Source organism: Myodes glareolus, chromosome X (assembly GCF_982192425.1).
Source record: "Myodes glareolus chromosome X, mMyoGla1.1, whole genome shotgun sequence".
Taxonomy (NCBI): Eukaryota; Metazoa; Chordata; class Mammalia; order Rodentia; family Cricetidae; genus Myodes; species Myodes glareolus.
The window spans coordinates 47,779,109-47,798,142 of record NC_142053.1 but is presented as its reverse complement, the minus strand read 5'-3'; the positions used below and the strand labels follow the sequence as shown (position 1 = coordinate 47,798,142).

The 19,034-nt window shown below is 41.4% G+C and overlaps 1 protein-coding gene across 10 annotated transcripts in view; it reads left to right on the top strand.

Moving 5' to 3' along the window:
* Positions 1-18,676, top strand: part of Vsig1 (V-set and immunoglobulin domain containing 1) — a 159,234-nt gene extending 140,558 nt beyond the window's left edge. For 8 of the 10 annotated variants that reach the window (XM_085684621.2, XM_087903177.1, XM_085684620.2 and 5 more), the window contains 5 exons: positions 4,415-4,613; positions 10,090-10,245; positions 10,610-10,729; positions 16,011-16,152; positions 17,297-18,676. In XM_085684621.2, the coding sequence (XP_085540747.1) occupies positions 4,415-4,613; positions 10,090-10,245; positions 10,610-10,729; positions 16,011-16,152; positions 17,297-17,627 (948 nt within the window). In that variant the 3' untranslated portion in view covers positions 17,628-18,676. Of the gene's footprint in view, positions 1-154; positions 173-1,472; positions 1,554-4,414; positions 4,614-10,089; positions 10,246-10,609; positions 10,730-16,010; positions 16,153-17,296 lie in introns of those variants that run through there. The other 2 variants (XM_048428510.3, XM_048428509.3) reach the window with 2 other exon arrangements.
* The last annotated feature ends 358 nt before the right edge of the window (positions 18,677-19,034 follow it).

The window sequence follows — 19,034 nt, the reverse complement described above, 5'->3', positions numbered from 1 at the left end:
GGAGGCGGCCGTGTAAAGATACCGAGCAGCCTGCGGCACAGCTGGAGAATGCGGAGTGTGTTGTGTGGCCAAACTGTTCAGTATTAGAAGCAGCAGACCAGGAAACGGCACCAACAGGCATGAGCAGGGAAAGGGAGATGGCCACAGGCAGTGGAACAGCCCCAAAGGGAAGGTAAATCATCAGCCTTATCTCGGGCAGAACTGAGTGTTCTACTTAATGCTCACAGTAGGAACCCTGAGACTGGGGTTCCAGGTTTGACTATGAATTAGCCCTGTGACCTTGGGAAGAATCATTTCCTCTATCAGGGCCTCAGTGTCCTCCACAATAGATGAGAATGAATTCAAATTTGCAAACTGGAGGCTGGGGGCCTGGTTTGGCCAGCAGATACATTGTGATTGGCTAGGCCAGCATTTTGTTTCTACAGGGTATGCCAGCTCCTCTATATACCATGGTCCCATCTGGCCTTTATAAGCCTACTCCTACTTCTAGACCCTTTGTCTCCTATGTCTAATATGCAGCAGGCTCCTGAAGGCTCCTGAACCTTAGTGACATGAACTAAGTGATCTCAAAGAGGATCTAGACACTAACAGGCTTCTGTGACTTTACCTACCAGCCACCAGCGTGGCAAAGAGGACAGGAAGAAGAGACATTGAGGTAAAGCGGGACTTTGTCATGAACATGGACACAGGCAGCGATGGGTAGAATTTTTAACAAGTACTACTTTAGGAAACATTGGAATGGATTTTCTTAAAGCCAGGCTCCTCTCTTCCTTGCATGGATGTGGCCTGTTGATCACAGGAGGCTTTTCCTTGTCCTGATCTCCAAACGGATAGAATACTTTTTCTTCACAAAGGATGTAAGCCACCTAGTGGTATGGGCCGTTCCTTGGCCATTGTTCAGCTTTAACTTTTTTTTTTTTTTTTAACTTAGCTTTGATCTTTTAAGTATTACTCTTTGTGGAAAATGAAACCAACTTGTAGCCCTTCCAGAGTGATTAGATAAGCAGTTTGGAGAAAACATTCCTTTCTTGTTTTCTTCCCAAGGACAGAGTTAACAGAGCGGACTTGCCCAAGCAGAATGCCCCTTCTGTATGTCTGGCTATCTAATGCTTGGAACTTCCCTTCCCAGACAGCAGCCTAAACTCAAGGCCTTTACTTTTTAGATCTCCTGTCGCATCCCTGTAGTATCTATCATCTGTGAGGGAAATACTGATTAGACTACAGTGTAAGGAGCAGGATAGATGGGGGGGACCTTTCATGGGTAAGGTGCACATCTGAGACCTAGGCCTATGCCACCCTGCCTGGTCTTTGTTGCACCCTTCCGTGTCCTAGTCCTTGCCTTAAAAGTATTCTGGAACCTTCATTTCTACATAATCAAGGTCCCTTCACTTAGCTCCTCTAGGACTTCCTGTGGCAGGATTGATGCTGTATCTCACTGTGACATCATCGAATGTCACAAAGCAGGGCTGGCCTGCCTCCTCTTGGGAGCAGAGGAACTGGTCAGAGGCTTAGGTTAGAAAGGACTGTCTTGATGGCAGCAGGCTGTATTCCAGGTAAGCGACCACAGGACCTCACGCTGTTCATTAAGAAGTAAATAGATTTAGTGTTGCCTGGCGGGGTAGCAAAGTCCTTTTATAAGTTAAATCTATCCCTGACTCATTTGAATACCTTGAGTTAACTGTAGCTTTCTGGGTTCTCAGTCAAACGCACGTCGTTAGGGTTTCAGTTCCGGAGGCATGAATAAACGAAGAATAGGATGCTGTATTTAGGGCAGGAAAGAATGTTAGAGGAGACACAGGAGAGAATAAGTTCCTTTCACTTTAATTATGCCCATTTTTTAAAATTTTCCTCCAAATTCTGCTTGTTGGTCTTGCTTTAATGTATTGCCTTTCTGCGTAAAGGGGAAGAGGTTTGAAGTACACGAGATAACATCTTCTTTTGGTTTTTCTCACTCTTTTCTCTTTTTTAATAGATTGGGTAAAGAGCCCTGGGCAAGGAATTAGGGGAACTGGTTCTACTTCTGCTTAAACTTGTTTTGCTTTTGTGTTTCACCCTTTTTTCCCACCGAGGATGGAACGTAAGACACCATCCGTGCTAGACAAGCGCTCTCCCATTCAGTGTCACACCCATCCCTCAACTTGATTTTGTAACATTTTTTAAATCCTCCCCTGGCTTCAGTTTCTTGTTTAAAGTGAGGCTAATGAAGTAAATGAACTGCAAGAGCCATCTAGAAGATTTTATGAAAATAACTTGTCTCATTAGATGACAGCAATCCCAATTTACGGGACGTAAGCACCAGTTGTGGAATGACACACATTTGTATTAATTTCGCAAACTGTGTACACAGAATATGTGTATTGTGATGAAAACTCAGTTCTTATTACCTCATCTAGTGATTCCCAAGTTGCAGCCACTCATGCCCCAGCCTCATAATTTCTGTCATACGTGTGTATCCCCAGAACTATTTTTCAGTTAATCCTTTCTATGTTGACTGAGAATTTTAAACTCCAAAGACTTTAGTGTCACCTAAGCAACAATGTCTATGAAGTTACATATTTGCTGTGCTCCATGTGCTTCTCTTGTGTATATTAAAATTAGTAGGTTTTCATGTGGACATCACTGAAAATCACTGTCCTACTTGGTTCTAGCTCCTTGTGCACATATGGAAACTAACAGGTTAGAGAGATTAGCTATCTTTGCCTCTTATCACTCAGCAAGTTGCTATGGAGACATAACTAGGGAATACCTCATGTGACTACATCACATCAGAGGCAGAGCCATGGGGAAAGCCTAGATCTTGTGACCCTTAGTTCAGACTTTTCTCAACCACGTCACTCTTATCCCATGGTTGCCATTAATACCTAAGAGCCATGCAATTTAATGTAAATGTAAGTAGAATTCAGATCTTTCTTTAATCAATTATTTTATTGTAAAACTTATTTTTAAAATAATGTTGCTAAATAATAGTATCTTTATTATTTTTAAATTTTGTATATGTGTACTGTATTAAATCATTTCTTTCCTCCATTTCCTGTCTTCTTCTCTCTTATCTTCCCTTCCCTCTTGGTCCCTCTCAAATCCATGTGTTTTTCTTTAATTATTATTATTACATATATAAGAGTAAATATATAAATACAACCCACTGAGTCCATATAGTATTGTCCATATGTATATATTTTTAGAGCTGGCTACTTAGTACTGAATAGCCAATTAGGGGGCTCATCCCTGGGAAATACTGATTCTCCCTCTTCCTGCTCATTAACTCCTTGCAGCTTTTCTTTATACAATGTGTTTTGATCATATTCACCCCCTGTACGCTTTTCCCAGATCTACCCCCTTCCCTACCCACCCGATTTTGTGTCCTCTCTTTTGCTACCCATCAAATCCAATCAGCACTGCCTATATATTCTTGCATGGGCGGCCTTCCATTGGAGGGCAGTTGACTTATGAGGGACAACACTCTTGAAACTGGCTCTTTCTCTCTTAGCAGCTATTAGTTGCCAATTGCTCCTCCGCTAGAAGTGGACTTCACGCCCACCTTTTCCCTCCATGGAGGATTTGGTCTTGCTTGAGCATTCATGAGAGTGTTTTTAAAGACAGTCTTGCTATATAGCTTAGGGGGTCCTCAAAATCATGGTGGCCATGCTTCAGCCTCCCAAGAGACTGAGAGTGCAGGTTTATGTCCCTCCTTTGCTCAAGTCCAGTGCATTGTAAAGATAACAACAGCAGCAACAAGTGAGTCCTGGGCCTTCAGATGTGTCACCTGCAGTTCTTAGCTCTGCTGTTTGACATGGAGAGAAAGACGGCAGCTAACGTGGACCAAGCACACTGTAGGCCTTTTGCTGGTTTACCTGGTTTTATCCTCCCATGACTACTATGAGAGAATAAGACCAATTGATTTCTCATGGAAGAGTCTGCCTTGAAGTATTTTACTTCTAACAAACAGAATGTATCCAAGTGCACAATCTGAGAGATATGTATGCATGAAAGAAACATGAGCATTTGAGCTTTTAGGGAGAACAGTCTCAGTGGGCAAGGTAAACTCAAATCAGAAGTTCATAAAGTGGAAATACCTCTTGAGATCTATCTCATATACCGTGAGTTTCTACGAAGTAGACTAAGCAGGTGAATGCTTGTTTTTCTAGCCGAAGGTTAGAAGTTAAATCCTCTGAACTCCAATGGTCTCTTTTTCTGTAAAATGGGCTTCCTATTTATCAGACTAGATGTCTGATCTAGTGACATCACAGAGCTGTTGGAGGCAAATGAGGTAATGACATCAACAGTCAGAAAGTTAAATGCCCCACCGAACTGAGAAATCTTGGCTACAGGGACCACAGATAGAAGGGACTTTCTGGAAACTTCTCCTCATCCTGGATACTCTCAGGTTCTCAGTTTTACTATTTTTCTACACTAGATTTACTACTATGAAGGTGGACAAGATTCAGCTATTGGGCAATTCAAGGATCGAATTATAGGGTCGACTAATCCAGGGAATGCATCGATCACCATATTGCATATGCAACCAGCAGACAGTGGAATTTACATCTGTGATGTCAACAATCCTCCAGATTTTGTCGGCAAAAACCAAGGCATTCTTGCCGTCACTGTGTTAGGTATGGGTATTCTTTTCATATCTTTTCTTGAAGCAACTAAAGACAATGAATGAATCAAAGCACTGGGTTATGGTGTCAGTTATGTCCCTGGAGCTAAATAAATATTCTCCCTGCTCCTTTCACTGCCAGAGACCATTTTATTATTTAAGATTTATCTTATTAGTAAGAGTTTTCTAACTCAATCTGTATAGTGATATCTAAAATTTACCATAAAATGTACAGAAACAGTAGCATCCCTAGCTTGAAAGGATACAGTGAGACAAACATTGTCCCACCAAATGATCGCCAATAAGCTCCTCCAGGAGGAACTTGTAATTAAAGCCACACTTAATTACAAGAAACAGTTGTCAACCTACTTATTCCCTTTTCCAAGCCAACCACTGTTCTTACCAAGAACTCATTCTTTCAAAGGCAGAAGAATCCACTTTGTTTATTTTTTATTATATTTTGTTTTGTTTTGAGGCAGAGTCTCATGAAACCATAGTTAACTCTAGCTAGCCTTGAGCTTGCTATGTAACTATTTAATTTGATTTTTGATCCGGGGGGGGGCTCACTCTTTAAAAATGCTATTGATATTTGGAAAATGTTACTTTGTTAAGGCATTATTAAGAATTAAATTATGATAAACACATATTTATTATATGATATTGGACAAGTCACATTTACTCTCAAACTAGATTTGGAAGAGTTTATTTATTCAGGATTTATGGAGTCCCTACTTTGTGAAAGGAAATAAAAGCTTGGTGGTGATGGAGACATGGCTTCTGCCCTTGAGGAATACTCAGTTTGTTTGATTTCTAGGGATCCTACAAACTCCAGAGGACAGAGCAGGGGCTAAGCACCTATTTACAGATGCTGAAGTAGGACGTATTAAAGGGAGGGGAAAGGGCTTGAAGCCTTTACCAGTAGCCCGAATGGAGCTGGCCTAGTCATTGCTCCTGTCTGCTTGAGTATATGAATCATTGGAAAGGAAGCAGTAGGTCAAGTCAGCGACTAGATAGTTGGTTTAAAGAAGCAACAAATGGCAGCAAGGTACACATCTATAAGAACTATCCACAGTTGTCTTGCTACCTATGCGATTCTAAAAGGAACCAATTGATGCTTACGGTGAAGTCTGCCATCGTATTTACCCTCCTAAGTAAGAGAGAAATGTTACATCGGAGCTAATGTTTAAGAAAGGGTTTTCTCAAATCAGTTGTATTTTATTGTGCTGAGCCTTGTGCTTGGCATTGGAGTGTAGGAATAGATGAACCCATTCCTAGGACAATTTGTGTGACAGTTCATAAGATCGGTCATATGGGGGAAAACTGTGGTAAGAATGTCAAAAAACCACGAGACTGAAAATCACTAAACTTAGGTTCTAGACCTTTTTATGTTCTTGGTGACCTCATACAATGCAGTTCACTAGTCTCTGGTCACTGTAAGATAGATTTTAAGTCTGTCTTCTTTACTGATTTATTATGAGAATCCAATTAGGTGCTGGGGATTAAAGAGCCTTTTAATGTTCAAGTAATTTGAGGGATTAATCGTCTAATGATTTTCTGTTGCCTCTGTGTCTCTGGGGTGATCTGAGCAGAAGCAATTTTCAAGAAAAGGCTTGGAAATAGCCCTGAAAGAAGCTAGACAAGAAGGTTAATATTCTTAAATTTGAAGTTCAGAGGATTCCCAGTGAATTTCCACAAGCCAAAGATATCTTAAGCTAGTTTTTTGTCCCCTTTGAGTCTTTGGGTCAGATAAGCCCTGCTGTGAGTTTGTCATGATTTTTCTTGAAGTGGTCGGAATACATAAAATGAAGATACTAAACAATCTATGGATTTCCTTCCATAGACATACTCAAAAATTCCATTTTTATTAATTCAGAAAAGAACAAAGTTTTCCTATGAATTTCAACTTTCCAGAAATTAGTGATAGTAAATTATCTCTAAATTTTCAAAATCTGTTCACAATTCTCAAGTCCCATTGCACATGAACACCATGACTGGGCCTGGGACAAGTAGAGATGGGTGGGTCGGGGGGCAGTTATAGGGAGGGTTAACTGATACACCACCGAGGATGGTTCTTCATAGCACTACATTCAAAGAATCTGTTTATTGTGATGAATTCACAAATAGAAATGCCCCACAGCTAGATTATGGTAACCACTCAAACACTTACCCAGGCCCAAGCTCAATGCAACCCAATGATCTTATGAAAACTTAAAATGGCCATGCTGAAGTCATGGAGCTTTGCTTAGGCCTTTCCCCTTTCAATGTCAGTTACATTTTTATGAACTTATGCATTATAAAAACAAAAAATCTATGAGTCAACTGAAACTAGAAAACCAATTAGCTTTATATTCTCTTTTATGATTCATGTGTCCTTTTGCCTGCATTCCATCTCTTCTCATCACCTAATAGTACCCTTTCTTGGTCTCCTTTCTAAATGCTATGCTACACCAATGTGTATGTTATGCAAAATGTTATACTCTACCCATGATGTATATATGTTTATAGGTAAGCAGCTATGAACATGGGTATAGTGTAGCAATGTATTCTTGAGACATTTCTCACCGAGCATGGCTATCAATCAATCCCGTGTATTTGCTTTGCATTCATGAGTTCCTTAATCAAAGCCCGAGAACATGCTTCAGTTACTGTTCTAGGCAATGGAAACAGTAAGATGTAAAAGATAGGGTCCCAGCCCTCCAAAAACCCAATCTGGTGAAAGAGACAGATTGCACGAACACTTTCAGTGGGAGGAGAGCTGTGAAGGCACAGAGAAAGCTACAGAAGGGGAACTAGAGAAGGCTTATCAGGGAAACAGACTTGTGCTGGCTGAGGAAGGATGCCCAAGAGCGTGTCAGGTAGAGCACAGGCTGAAGTGGCAGGGGACAGTTCAGGTGAAGAAAGCAGCTGGGAGCTGAGAAGCAGGTGGTTTGGATGGCCATTCATTTAAGAGATCCCCATTAGTTATGACAACCCTCTAAAATCAACCTCTGAAAAACACCCAGATCAACTCTGAATAATTATTGTGTGTACATTTGGAATGAGCACCATCTCCATTCTGCAGTTTGGCACATAAAAATTATTAATTTAGAGGAGCTTTGTGAACACACTGAAGCATTTTCATCTGTCTTCTGAGATGAGCCTTTTCCTTCTACCCAAATCCTGATGAAAGCAATAAAGCCAAAGGGTAGATCAATGGCTTTGCCAGTAAAACATAGTAGCTCTTTGGGGGTACTTTAGCTGGATGAAATGTCAGCTCAATTCGGATTCAGTAGTTTTAGAAGAAATATTGATTTGCAGCTTGTCTCAAAATGAGTCACCTAGCGTTTTGTTAATAATAAAAAGGAGAGATAGAAGGAGAAAAAGAACAACAAGAAGAAGCCTAACCTAGATTTGAATCTAGCCTCAGTGAATGAGGGCTACTTATTCTAGTTTGCTACATATAATTTAGTCCTGGTGCCTGACTTTTAATGTGGAAATGCCCACATTTTTCTGTTCACATTGTTCTGTGCTTATCCAGGGGCTGTAGCAGTCAGACTATTTTGTAAAGACACTAAGCCTAATCTTAGTTGAATGGTATAGTTAAATGGCCTAGTTGAAGGTAGGTGAATCAAGTTTTTCCCATCTCAGAAAGCCATTGATAGGGAGAGTGTTGAAATCTAAGTAGAAAAATCCTCTAACTCAAAAGACACCCGTTTCCAAAGGAGAGTGGAGCATTTGGAAGACTTGTCTTCTTCATGCATGCAAGGGTTTGAGTCTGAGATGACTTATCAGAGCAGAAGCTGCTAGAAGATTGATTTCAGTATCAAAAATTAGTCCAGTCCATAGCCAGTCGCAATTCCATGTGCAGCGCCCCGTTTATGGTATTTACTTTTGGCTGGCCAGAGGCTAGATCATTTCTTATTCATAATTTATAGATGAGACAACTTGAGGCTTAGTTCAGTTATATAACTTGTCCAAATACCTATAGGTTAAAGTTGCATCGCTCGGGTTCTGTGTGGCTCCAGATCTGTGACCACGTGTCCCAGGAGAACCAAAGGGTAGTCTGAAGCATTTAAGTTATAAATTTCATAAATTAGTCGCTAGAGGGATGGATTTTATAATCCAATTTAAGATAAAGAAGAAGAGCTGGGTACAGTATTATATGCCTGTAATTCTAGTACTTGGAAGGTAGAGGTCAGATTCAGGTTCAAACCCAGCAACCAACCAACCAACTAACTAACCAGCGGAACAGAAAACCAAAGGATGGCTGCTCATTGGAAAGTACATCCAGAACTTACGGTCATCACCCGTGTGTGTTATGAGGGACAGACTAAGCGGCATAAAGTGAGATTGTGATTCACAGTTACCCAGAGAGCTTCTCCTTCATCCAGGTCTCTGTCCAGCTGTTTTCATAAACAGCTGGACAGACAGCATGTCCCAAACTGCCCCCAGTATCCCTCCTCCCTCTTCATCCCATCCTCTAAAACGTGTTCTTTCTCTTGGGTGGTGGCAGGATCATGGATACAGAATCCGAAGCCTGGGAATCACCATAGATTCTTACTTTCTTTGTCATTCTCGGTCGCTATCTGGTCACTAGCTCCTGGGGCTCTATTTTCTAATACCTCTTGAATCACCTTTCCCTTGGTTCAGGGACTCTCAGTATCAGAGAGAGCTGCATGGGAAGGTACTAGAAAGAGAATCATTACTACCTTTCTTAAACTCCTTCCATGGTCTCCCTGTTCCCCATGCAAAACGTGTAATACAGAGCCCTCCCTACCGTGAGCCCCAGTGTTCTGTCATTTCATCTCTCGCCACCGTTAGCTCCACTTCAAAATGACAGGGTTGCTGTTGAACTGGCAGTGCCTAGTCCAGTCCTGGATAGACAGATGGCACCTAGCCAAATGCTTGCCAAGTGGCAGAAAAATCAAGACTGTGACATCATATAGCACCGATGCAAAGCGGGTTTCCTCTGCTGAGGAGGGACTAGGGCAAATTCAAGCCTTCCAGCGAGTTAAGTTCATCTATAGATGAATAAATAAAAAACTGCCTGAGCCTCACAAAGGAATAGAAAAAAAGGAAGTATTAATAAAATATTTTAAAAGGAATTTCTAGAAAGGTTTTATCTCCAAGTATTTAAGGGCTCTGTTTTCATTTAAGATGGCTTTTAAAGCAAAAGCTTTGTTTCTACTCAGAGTTTGGTTACATTTGGCTGTTTTAATAAAGGCATATTTTAGGATCCAATGAGGAAATGCATGGTTATAAATCAGGGGACAAGGCAGACAGAAGAGACACTATTTGAATCTTAATGGCCTCCTGACTAGATGATCCTGCAGCTGAAGTGCTCTGCTCCCATCTGGTGGTAGAACCAGAAAACTGCCCAGAGCAAGGTTTCTAAGAATAAAATAAACAAATACCCGTATAATCTGTACAATGAAAGCGAGAAAGTGGCTGCCAATGTCACAAAGTGCCATTTTCTTACAGGAAGCTCACTTTTTGTCCTTGCCTTACAGTCAAACCTTCCAAGCCCTTTTGTACCATCCAAGGAAGACCAGAAGCAGGCCACCCAATCTCCTTGTCCTGCCTTTCTACCGTTGGAACACCATCCCCTGTGTATTACTGGCATAAGATTGAGGGAAACACCATTGTGCCAGTAAAAGAAAGCTTCGGTGAGTATTTCCTTTCACAACTTCTGCTGGATGTGCTCCTCGATGCTTGCCTGAGGTCCTCAAATGTTTCTTCCCTTGATGTTGGTGTGTGCATGTGTGTATATGGAGCAGAGGTATGCTTAACATGATACCTGCCTGCTAACATGAGGATTGTGGTGTGTCTGTTTCTCAGAGTCTAGAATTCGGCTGAGAGGTGGTGAATGTGGTGGAGGGCCTTTGCTGGGTTGCTTGTAGAGCATCGCGAGAGACCTAGTTGGAGCCTATTTGTCTCAAGAGAGGCCGCTGTGAGAAAGTGGACGGGCATTAAACCGAGTACACTATCGTGACAAGAGATCTTAAAAATTCCGTGTTCTTGTTTTGACAGACTCGGCCACTGGAGTTTTGGTTATCGGAAATCTGACAAATTTTAAGCAAGGTTATTATCAGTGTACCGCCATCAACAGTCTCGGCAATAGTTCCTGTGAAATCGACTTAACCTCTTCCCGTGAGTTGGCTATATGGCTTTCATACTTTATCCTTCAGTTAAGAACTCTGGGCCTACCCATCGAACAGATTAATTAGGATCTCTCCTTAATCCTTCTTGCCTCTCTGGAGATTTCTGTGCTTTATTGGTAAGTTGATAATGAATGGCCATCCAGATCTCTCATTTCTACATAGTAATATGTTCCCTAAATTCTTCACTGGGTAGTTTATTTAAGCATCCTACAATCATTAGAAAGTAGGTATTACTCTTGTACAAATAAAAAACAGCAGTGTTATTAGCAGTCTGGGATGCTCTTTCTTTTGCAGTTGATAATTCCAGCTAGTCCCTTAGCTATCTTTTTCAAATATATGACTTACAGACTTCCTGCTTCTTGACTACCTTATTAAAATCGGCCTCTAGAAAATACAGGGAAACCCTTCACGATAAGACATAGGCAGGACTTTCTGAGCAGGTTTTTGGTAGACCAGAAAATAATAGCAAGAACTGATAAGTGAACGTGTTCTTGCGTGAAATTTAAAAGCTTTTGTACAGCAAAGAAAACAACAGACTGAATGAAGAGGCAGCCTAGAGAATGGAAGGAAATCCTTTATTGCTGTTTAGCCAACAGAGGGTTGACACTCAGAATAGATGAGGAGCAAAAGAACTAAACACAAATAATCTGGTCAACAAATAAGCAGATGTTTTGTCCAGACAGGTCTCAGAAGAATTACAGATAGACAATAAATAGATGGAAAAATTCTCAGTGTTTTTCACCGTCATGGAAATGTTATCAGAGTTATGGTGAGCTTCCATTTTCCCCCAGTCTTATGACTATCATCAAGAACTCACACAACAAATGTGGACAAGGATACACAGGAAAAGGAACCCTTACATGCTGATGGTGGGAGTGTGAACTAGAGCAACCACAATGGAAGTCAGTCTGAAGCTTCCTCAAAAATCTAAAAATAGAATTACCAGCTGTATCACTTCTGGGTCTATAACTAAAAGAATTCAAGTCAGCATGTCACGGAGAGAGCTGGATAAGCTTGTTCGTTTCCATGTTACAACACCCAAGTTACAGACTCATAGATCGCCATCACCTGATGCACTCCCCAGTTCACTAGCATTATATTGTTTGCAGGAAAATGGAAATGAGAATTACCGTATTGAGTGAAGCAAGCCAGATACAGAAAGAGAAATATCCATGTTTTCTTTCATAGACAGGATCTAGATTTTTAAGAAGACATGAAAGTAGAAGGGGGCTGTTAGGGAAGAGAAAGGGGGACCAGTAGGGGGAGAGTGGAAGTGGAATGAGAGATAGTAACAGGGATATGGACATGATCTAAGTTACATGTATACATCCAGGAAAACATATTTATACCCACAATGCAGTATCTACATTCTAATAAGAAATAAAACCCAAAAGTTTAAAGGCAAAATCTGCCTATAATAATAACCAGACAGCGCTATCTACAATGACAATACCTCATGAGTACTATCGTTACTATTAGTATTAAATGGTTTCCCATACACTTGACCAGGTACTGTACAAGCACCATCTCACTTGACCATCCCTACGACCTATTTATTTATGGAGTCAGAATGAATACATTGGTAGCTTTATTTTCCCCAAGGGGACACGGAAGCTCAGAGAAGTAAATGATTTGCCCAAGTTCATCCAGTTATTAACTTGCGTAACTGGGATGCCTCTAAATCTCAGTCTTCCTGTTGAAAGACACTTATTTGCTCTCTGAGATTCATACTTAAAGAGCCTTGAAACTGACAGCCTAGGTCAATCCTGGGACAAGCCCTCACGAGGGCTGTCTCGCCGAACCTCTTAGGGATCACTTGAACACGTACAGCCTTGCCATCTGCCCTCCACTCTCATTACTTTCAGCTCTTTCCTCTGGCCTTTCTCCTGAGACCGTCTGTACAGGGATGGTTCTCTGTGGTCTTTCTTTACTTCTCACTCAATTGTCATCTGCCCTTCTAGAGATAGACACACACTGCAGATGTTCAGTCGTGTAAGACTAGTACCCAAGTCTTCTTTCCAATGATCTCCAGCACTGTCGTGGCTTTCCTTCTTCCCTCTCCTCTCCCTTCTTGCTTCCTTTCCTTTCTTTGCCCTCCTGTCCTTATCTTCTTCCTAAGTCACCTATTGGTTATCTACTATGGAGCATCAGAAGTGATGCAGAGACCGACGTTAAGAGAAAGGGCTTTCACTCAGGGAGCTCACCGTTCAGCTAGAGGTCTAAGCAAAGACTGTATGTGCTAAACGCTAGAGTATAGGTCTATACAAGGCTAGACACCAAAAGAGGACCGCTTACGGTTACAGCTTGGGAGCAGCTGTGCTGACCAAGTACTATTTGAGCTGGTATTTGAAGGTACCAGTAAAGGCTATTGTTTCTGTAAAATTGGTAGGCTGGGTGGAGAACAAAAGCAGAGCGGCAGCTGTAGAAAGATAATTGGTTAATAGCGAAGGAACACGAGGAAGAGCCACAGCAAATATCACCGGGAGATGGAAGCATAATAAAGAGATAGCCATTGTGTTTGAGTCTATTGAAAGGAAGTGATTATTTCCTCCCAATTTCAAAACTAGGGAGAGTGTTTTAAAAAACTAGGCAAACCCCCCAAATGAGGCAGTTAATAACCTTAGGAAAAGCATTTTAAAATGCTGAACAACATAGAATCATAGTGTGGATGTTTCTGAGTTGTGAACAATATTTAATTTTTATAAACTTAATATTTTATTAAAATAGTATCAGAATTGTATTAGGAGAGTGTGGTGGGAGATGAGGAGTGCTTTGAAATTCAGAAGGGAATAATGAACATTGGGAAAGGGAGGCCATCTAAGAGCAATCGTAATAGAAATCTGGAGACAAGAGCAGGTTTGGATCGTCCCACCAGTGGCTGGGGTGGGTCAAAAGAATGCTGCTTTGTTAAAAGTTTAGAACTGTTTAACTGTTAAAAGTTATTTACTTTAACAATTAAGATATTATTTTTGTTTAGTTTAATTTTTTAAAATTTTAATTTGCTTTTTAAATTTCATTTTACATTCCATCCACAGTTCTTCCCCCTACCCCTCTTCCCGCCCCCACCTCCCCCTCCGCAGCTGACCCTCCATCCATTCCTCCCCACAGTTAAGGGCTCCCATGGTTAGTCAACAAAGTCTGGCACATTAAGTTGGGGCAGGACCAAACCTCTCCCTCCTGCATTAGGGTTGAGCATGGCATCCCACCATGGGGAATGGGCTCCAATAAGCTGGCTCATGCACCAGGGACAGTTCCTGGTGCTACTGCCAGGGGCCTCACAGATAGTCAGTCCACGCATCACCACTGTCTCCCACATATGGAGGGCCTACTTTGGTCCCATGGAGGCTCCACAGCTGTCGGCCTAGAGTTCATGAGTTTTCACGAGCTTGGTTCAGCGGCCTCTGTAGATTTTCCCCTCAGGATCTTGACCTCCCTTGCATATATTCCCTCTTCTCTCTCTTCTAGTGGATTCCCGGAGCTTGTCCTGGGGCTTCGTTGTGGCTCTCTGCATCCGGGTCTGTCAGTTGCTGGATGATAGCTCCGTGATGATAGTTGGGTCCCTCACCAATCTGATTGCTTCCTACATTTATATAACGACTTTTAGTCATTTTCAGTCCCCCATCCCCACTCACTTGCCTCTCTCACACTAGCTCCCATTTTCTCAACTGAGGCGCGCATCCTGGCCAGCAGGAATGAACGCCACCAAAAACGAGAATTCCTTCTCTGGTCACATCTTTATTTGGAGCATTCCCTTGAGGAAAATTGGGGGAAGGGAAGATAGAGCAGGGACGAGAGAAAGCTTAGAGAGAGAGGGTTGGGCCCAGAGGCAGCTGCTTTTAAGCGGTGGAGAGGCTTGAACGCTGTCCTGATTGGTTAATGCCATTCTGCTGTTCTGAGCATGTGCAGGCAAGGGTGCAGGCAAGGGTGCTCAGCCCCACGTGGCTACCTCCAAACTGCAGGACCACCTGTGCCTCCAGGTGGCTCCCAACACTCAACAAGTCCCCCCTCCTTTCATGTCTTCTTTGTCATAGCCTACTGAGTTTAATTAGAGGTTTTTGGTTTTTGGTGGTGGTGGTTTTTTTTTTTTTTTTTTTTTTTTTTGCCTAAAGCATTGGTGGGAGAATATGTACTGGAGCGAGGCCAGTTTATCAGTGGATATACCACTGAAGAAAATGGCATTCCCTCCTCCAACATCTGTTGATTGCCGTTAGTCCGCCACAGAGGGGTGGAGCCTCATGGGTCCTTCACTTACTCATGATGAAATGGTAAAGGGCTCCATCCTGTGCAGACAGCCGCAGCTGTTGTGATTTCGTGAGTGCAACAGCTGCATCACACCCAGATGTCTTTTTGCTGTCCACCCTCCAGCTCACACTCTTTCCATCCCCTCTTCAGCAGTGCTCCCCCAGTCTAGCTGATAGAGCTGAGCTGTCCCATTGAAGGTTTTGTGAGACAAGGTCTTGCCATGTATATGGCCCAGGCTGTCTGGAAACTCATGATCTTTTCTGCCTTGGCCTTTTGAGTGCTAGGTTCACAAGCAAGCACCGCTGTGCCCAGCTACATGGATTTCTTCCATCATAAGAAGATGAGGGACTTATTATGCAAACTTAGTTTCTCATTTCAAAATATAAACAGTTGATCCTTGTTTAAAGGGAAATAGATGGGTATGGGCTGGCTTATGACCCAGACATGTTCTGTCAGGGACGATATTTCTGGGCTTGGAGGTCTGGTGCTCAGCTGGAATGTCTCACACTCATTCAATTTTTCCATAGGCTGATGTAATAAACCAGATGCCTATTTATCCAAATGGCCATGTCCTTTCCCAGCGGCTCATACACTTCATGAGCAGGGAGGGTATGGAGAAGCTTTTTATTTTATTTCACTTAGGCCTTAGGAAAGCTGATGAAATGTCCTTGCCTGCAACAGAGCATGGTTCTGGTTAACAGATTGCCATGACATGCCTCTGACCACATAAAGGCACCCCGAAAACTCTATTCCCTAAATATGGCTTTAAAAACAAGCTTGCCTGCCAAGTGGCCATAGTTTTCCTCACTGGTGTGCACGCCAACGTTAAGCTGCCCAGTCAAGGACCTCACGCCTTTCATCCATCAAGAACTGAACTAGCAGAATTCTGGGGATTTCTCTCCCTTCCACCTGCACCTGTCACTTTCTTGCATTGTGAGCCTTCCAGCTCATTTTTCATCAGTCTCAAATGCACATATAGAAGACAGAAACGTGTTTGGTTTTACCAACTGCTTGTCTGTGTCCTTCAGATCCAGAAGTCGGGATCATCATTGGTGCCTTGATTGGCGTCCTGATAGGTGCTGCTGTCATCATCTGCGTGGTGTACTTTGCACGGAACAAAGTTAAAGCAAAGCAAAAGAAGAGGAACTTAAACCCCAGCACAGAACTTGAGTAAGCACTTGTATCAACTAATTTAATCTTCACAAAAGTCCTTTTAGGTCAGAGAAAAAAACATTTTAAGATATAATATTAGCATATTTATCTTTACACCAACACAATCATAAGCACAATTGTGGCTATTTTAATGTAACAGGAGACCTCCAAAGGCAAAAGTGCATAGGGTACAGGAAAATCAGAATTTGGTTGGCCCATGGCCTGTGCTTTTAGCTACACTGCAATTTTTTTTCTGCCGTGTAGGGCGATGCTTATCCACTTGCTCACCTTTCCCTCTTCTATTTAAATTTATTTTTATTTTTTGAGACTATAATTACAGCATTTTCTCCTTCCCTTCCTTCCCTCCAAATCCTCCCATATACTCCTCCCTGTTCTCTTTCAAATTCATCAAATTCATGGCCTTTATATATATGCCTAAATACAACCTGCTCAGATTGGATAAAGTTACCCGTGTGCATGTTTTCATGACTGGCCATTTGGTATTGGATAACCAATTGATGTGTCCTTCCCTGGATTTAATTTCATTGATTTAACTTAATTGATTTAATTAATTTAATCTAACTGATTCCACAAATATGTTTTGTATACCAATTAACAACCCCAAGTCTTAAACTAACAAGTTGGAGACACAGATGCAACTGAACCATGGATTTGACCCTCAAATGCCTAATTACCTTCTCAGACTCTCTCAGTTGTCCACCTTTTAAATGCTGGTGTGTCTTTCTTGGACTTTCATATTGTTGAAATCTAACCTTTCTGAACTCCAAAATGGACACATGTGGTCTGACAGCAAGTCAAAACATCAGAACAAACAGATGACCTAAACTAGTGGGTAACAATCCCTTTGAGAGTTGCATGTCAGATATTTACATTATGATTCATGACAGTAGCAAAATTATAGTTATGAAGTAGCAATGAAAATAATTTTATGGGGGTGGGGTGGGGTGTAACCACAACACGAGGAACTGTATTACAAGGTCACAGTATTAGGAAGGTTGAAAAACACTGGTCTAGGACCTATTTGTCACTAAGGACCTATTTGTCACTATAGGACCTATTTGTCACTATAGTGTTTGACTTCATGTGAAATTTTCAAGTTCAAAGTTCCCTAAGGTTTTTCTGGGGATTTTTTTTCTTACAGGCCAATGACAAAGGCAAGCCATTCCCAAGACAATGAAACCATTCCACCTGAAGAGATCCAGCTAGAAGCAACTGTGCCGTCTTCTGTCCATGGCGCCCAGGACACCGAACCTCCTACTGCCATCTCAGGGCCAGAATATGAGCCTGACCCCCAGCTTGAAGCCGCCACACAGCCTGACCCTGAACCAGAGCCTATTCCAGTGCCCGAGATGGAGATTCAGATGGAGCCGGAGCTGGAGCCAGAGCCAGAGCCCGAGCCTGAACCTGAGCCTGAGCCTGGAATTATAGTTGAGCCCCTGTGCGAGGAGGGAAAGGATTCAGTTAAGGCATAGGCATAGAGAGACACGGCATTAAGTATGGCAGTTCTCACTTACAAACCCATTCCTGGCCTTTAAGGTTCGGTGGACTTAACCAGCCCCCAGTCTGCCCTTCCATCGAGGACAACCCTCATCTAACAACATGCTCATACTCACCATTAATTCAAAATAAATAAACCAAGGCAACTACTAAAGAAATGCAAAGGTTTCTTTGTTTTTAGTATAGATTACTTAACACTGTACTAATACGTAAACATAACAAATGACAGGGCCAAGATGAGTGGCTCATGTCTAATTTAGTTGGCAGAGTATTCGCAAAAGTATTTTCTGTATTTTGTAGTCACTCTGTTTCATGGGTCACATGTACACATGATAATAAGGTAGAGTTAATATGATTCAATATTCATTTTAGGATAAGTTTTCTTCCCTAATCATTTTTTTATATTCACCACTAAGAAAACAATTTGATACCATTGGCTCATAAATTAGAAAAAAAAGGCATTTCCCAAAATAAGAGGGTTTGTGTCAATTTATACATACAATTTAAAACAAAGTCTTACAATTTGTCATATTAAATCTTTAATAAGTCATTTCAGTGTCCAACACTTGAGCATAGCAATTTTTATAACTTATTTTTTTCACTGCAAAAAGGTGTACAGTCAAACAACTTAAACTTTTTCTTGGTGAACATAAAGTGTTGGTATTGTAGGCAGTTTAGAACATACCTTTTAATAAGCTATTATGTTATCACTCACTGTCTGCTGCTACCTGTTTGGGCAGTAGGCTAGTATGGTGTTCGCAGTAAACAGCGTCTATTTTAGATCATCTAAACTGACAATTGAAATCATCTGTTTTACTGTGTCTATAATCCATGTTAACAGAAACATCACTCTTATGTAAATGATGAACCCCTTCACTTAAAAACGCTTTTTCAGGATCATATTTTACTGATGCCCCACTCTGAAGAAATTTTCAAGTAGATTTCCCTTTTTTTTTACTTGTGTAATCAATCCTATCTGAAATATTATTTTAAGGCTCAATAAATAATGCTCAATAAAATCTCATTTAGTGACTACTAAGATAAATTCTTTTTAATAACTATTGTCATATAATTTATGTACTATAAACTGTATACATTTTGACTGTACAATTTGATGAGTTTTGACAGTTGTGCACACCCATGAAATCACCATATCTATGTAGAAGTAGAACATTCCCACCAGCCCACGATGTTTTCTTATGTCCCCTTTTATAATCCCATTGGGCCCTGGACCTAGATGACAACTGATCTGTTTTCCATCTCTAAAAGATAGCTTTTCTTTTCCCTGATCTTTATATGAATGGTATATAGTTTGGACTTTTATATCTGACATACTTCTCAACTAAATACTTTTTAGCAGATCTCTGTCACATCTAGGATTT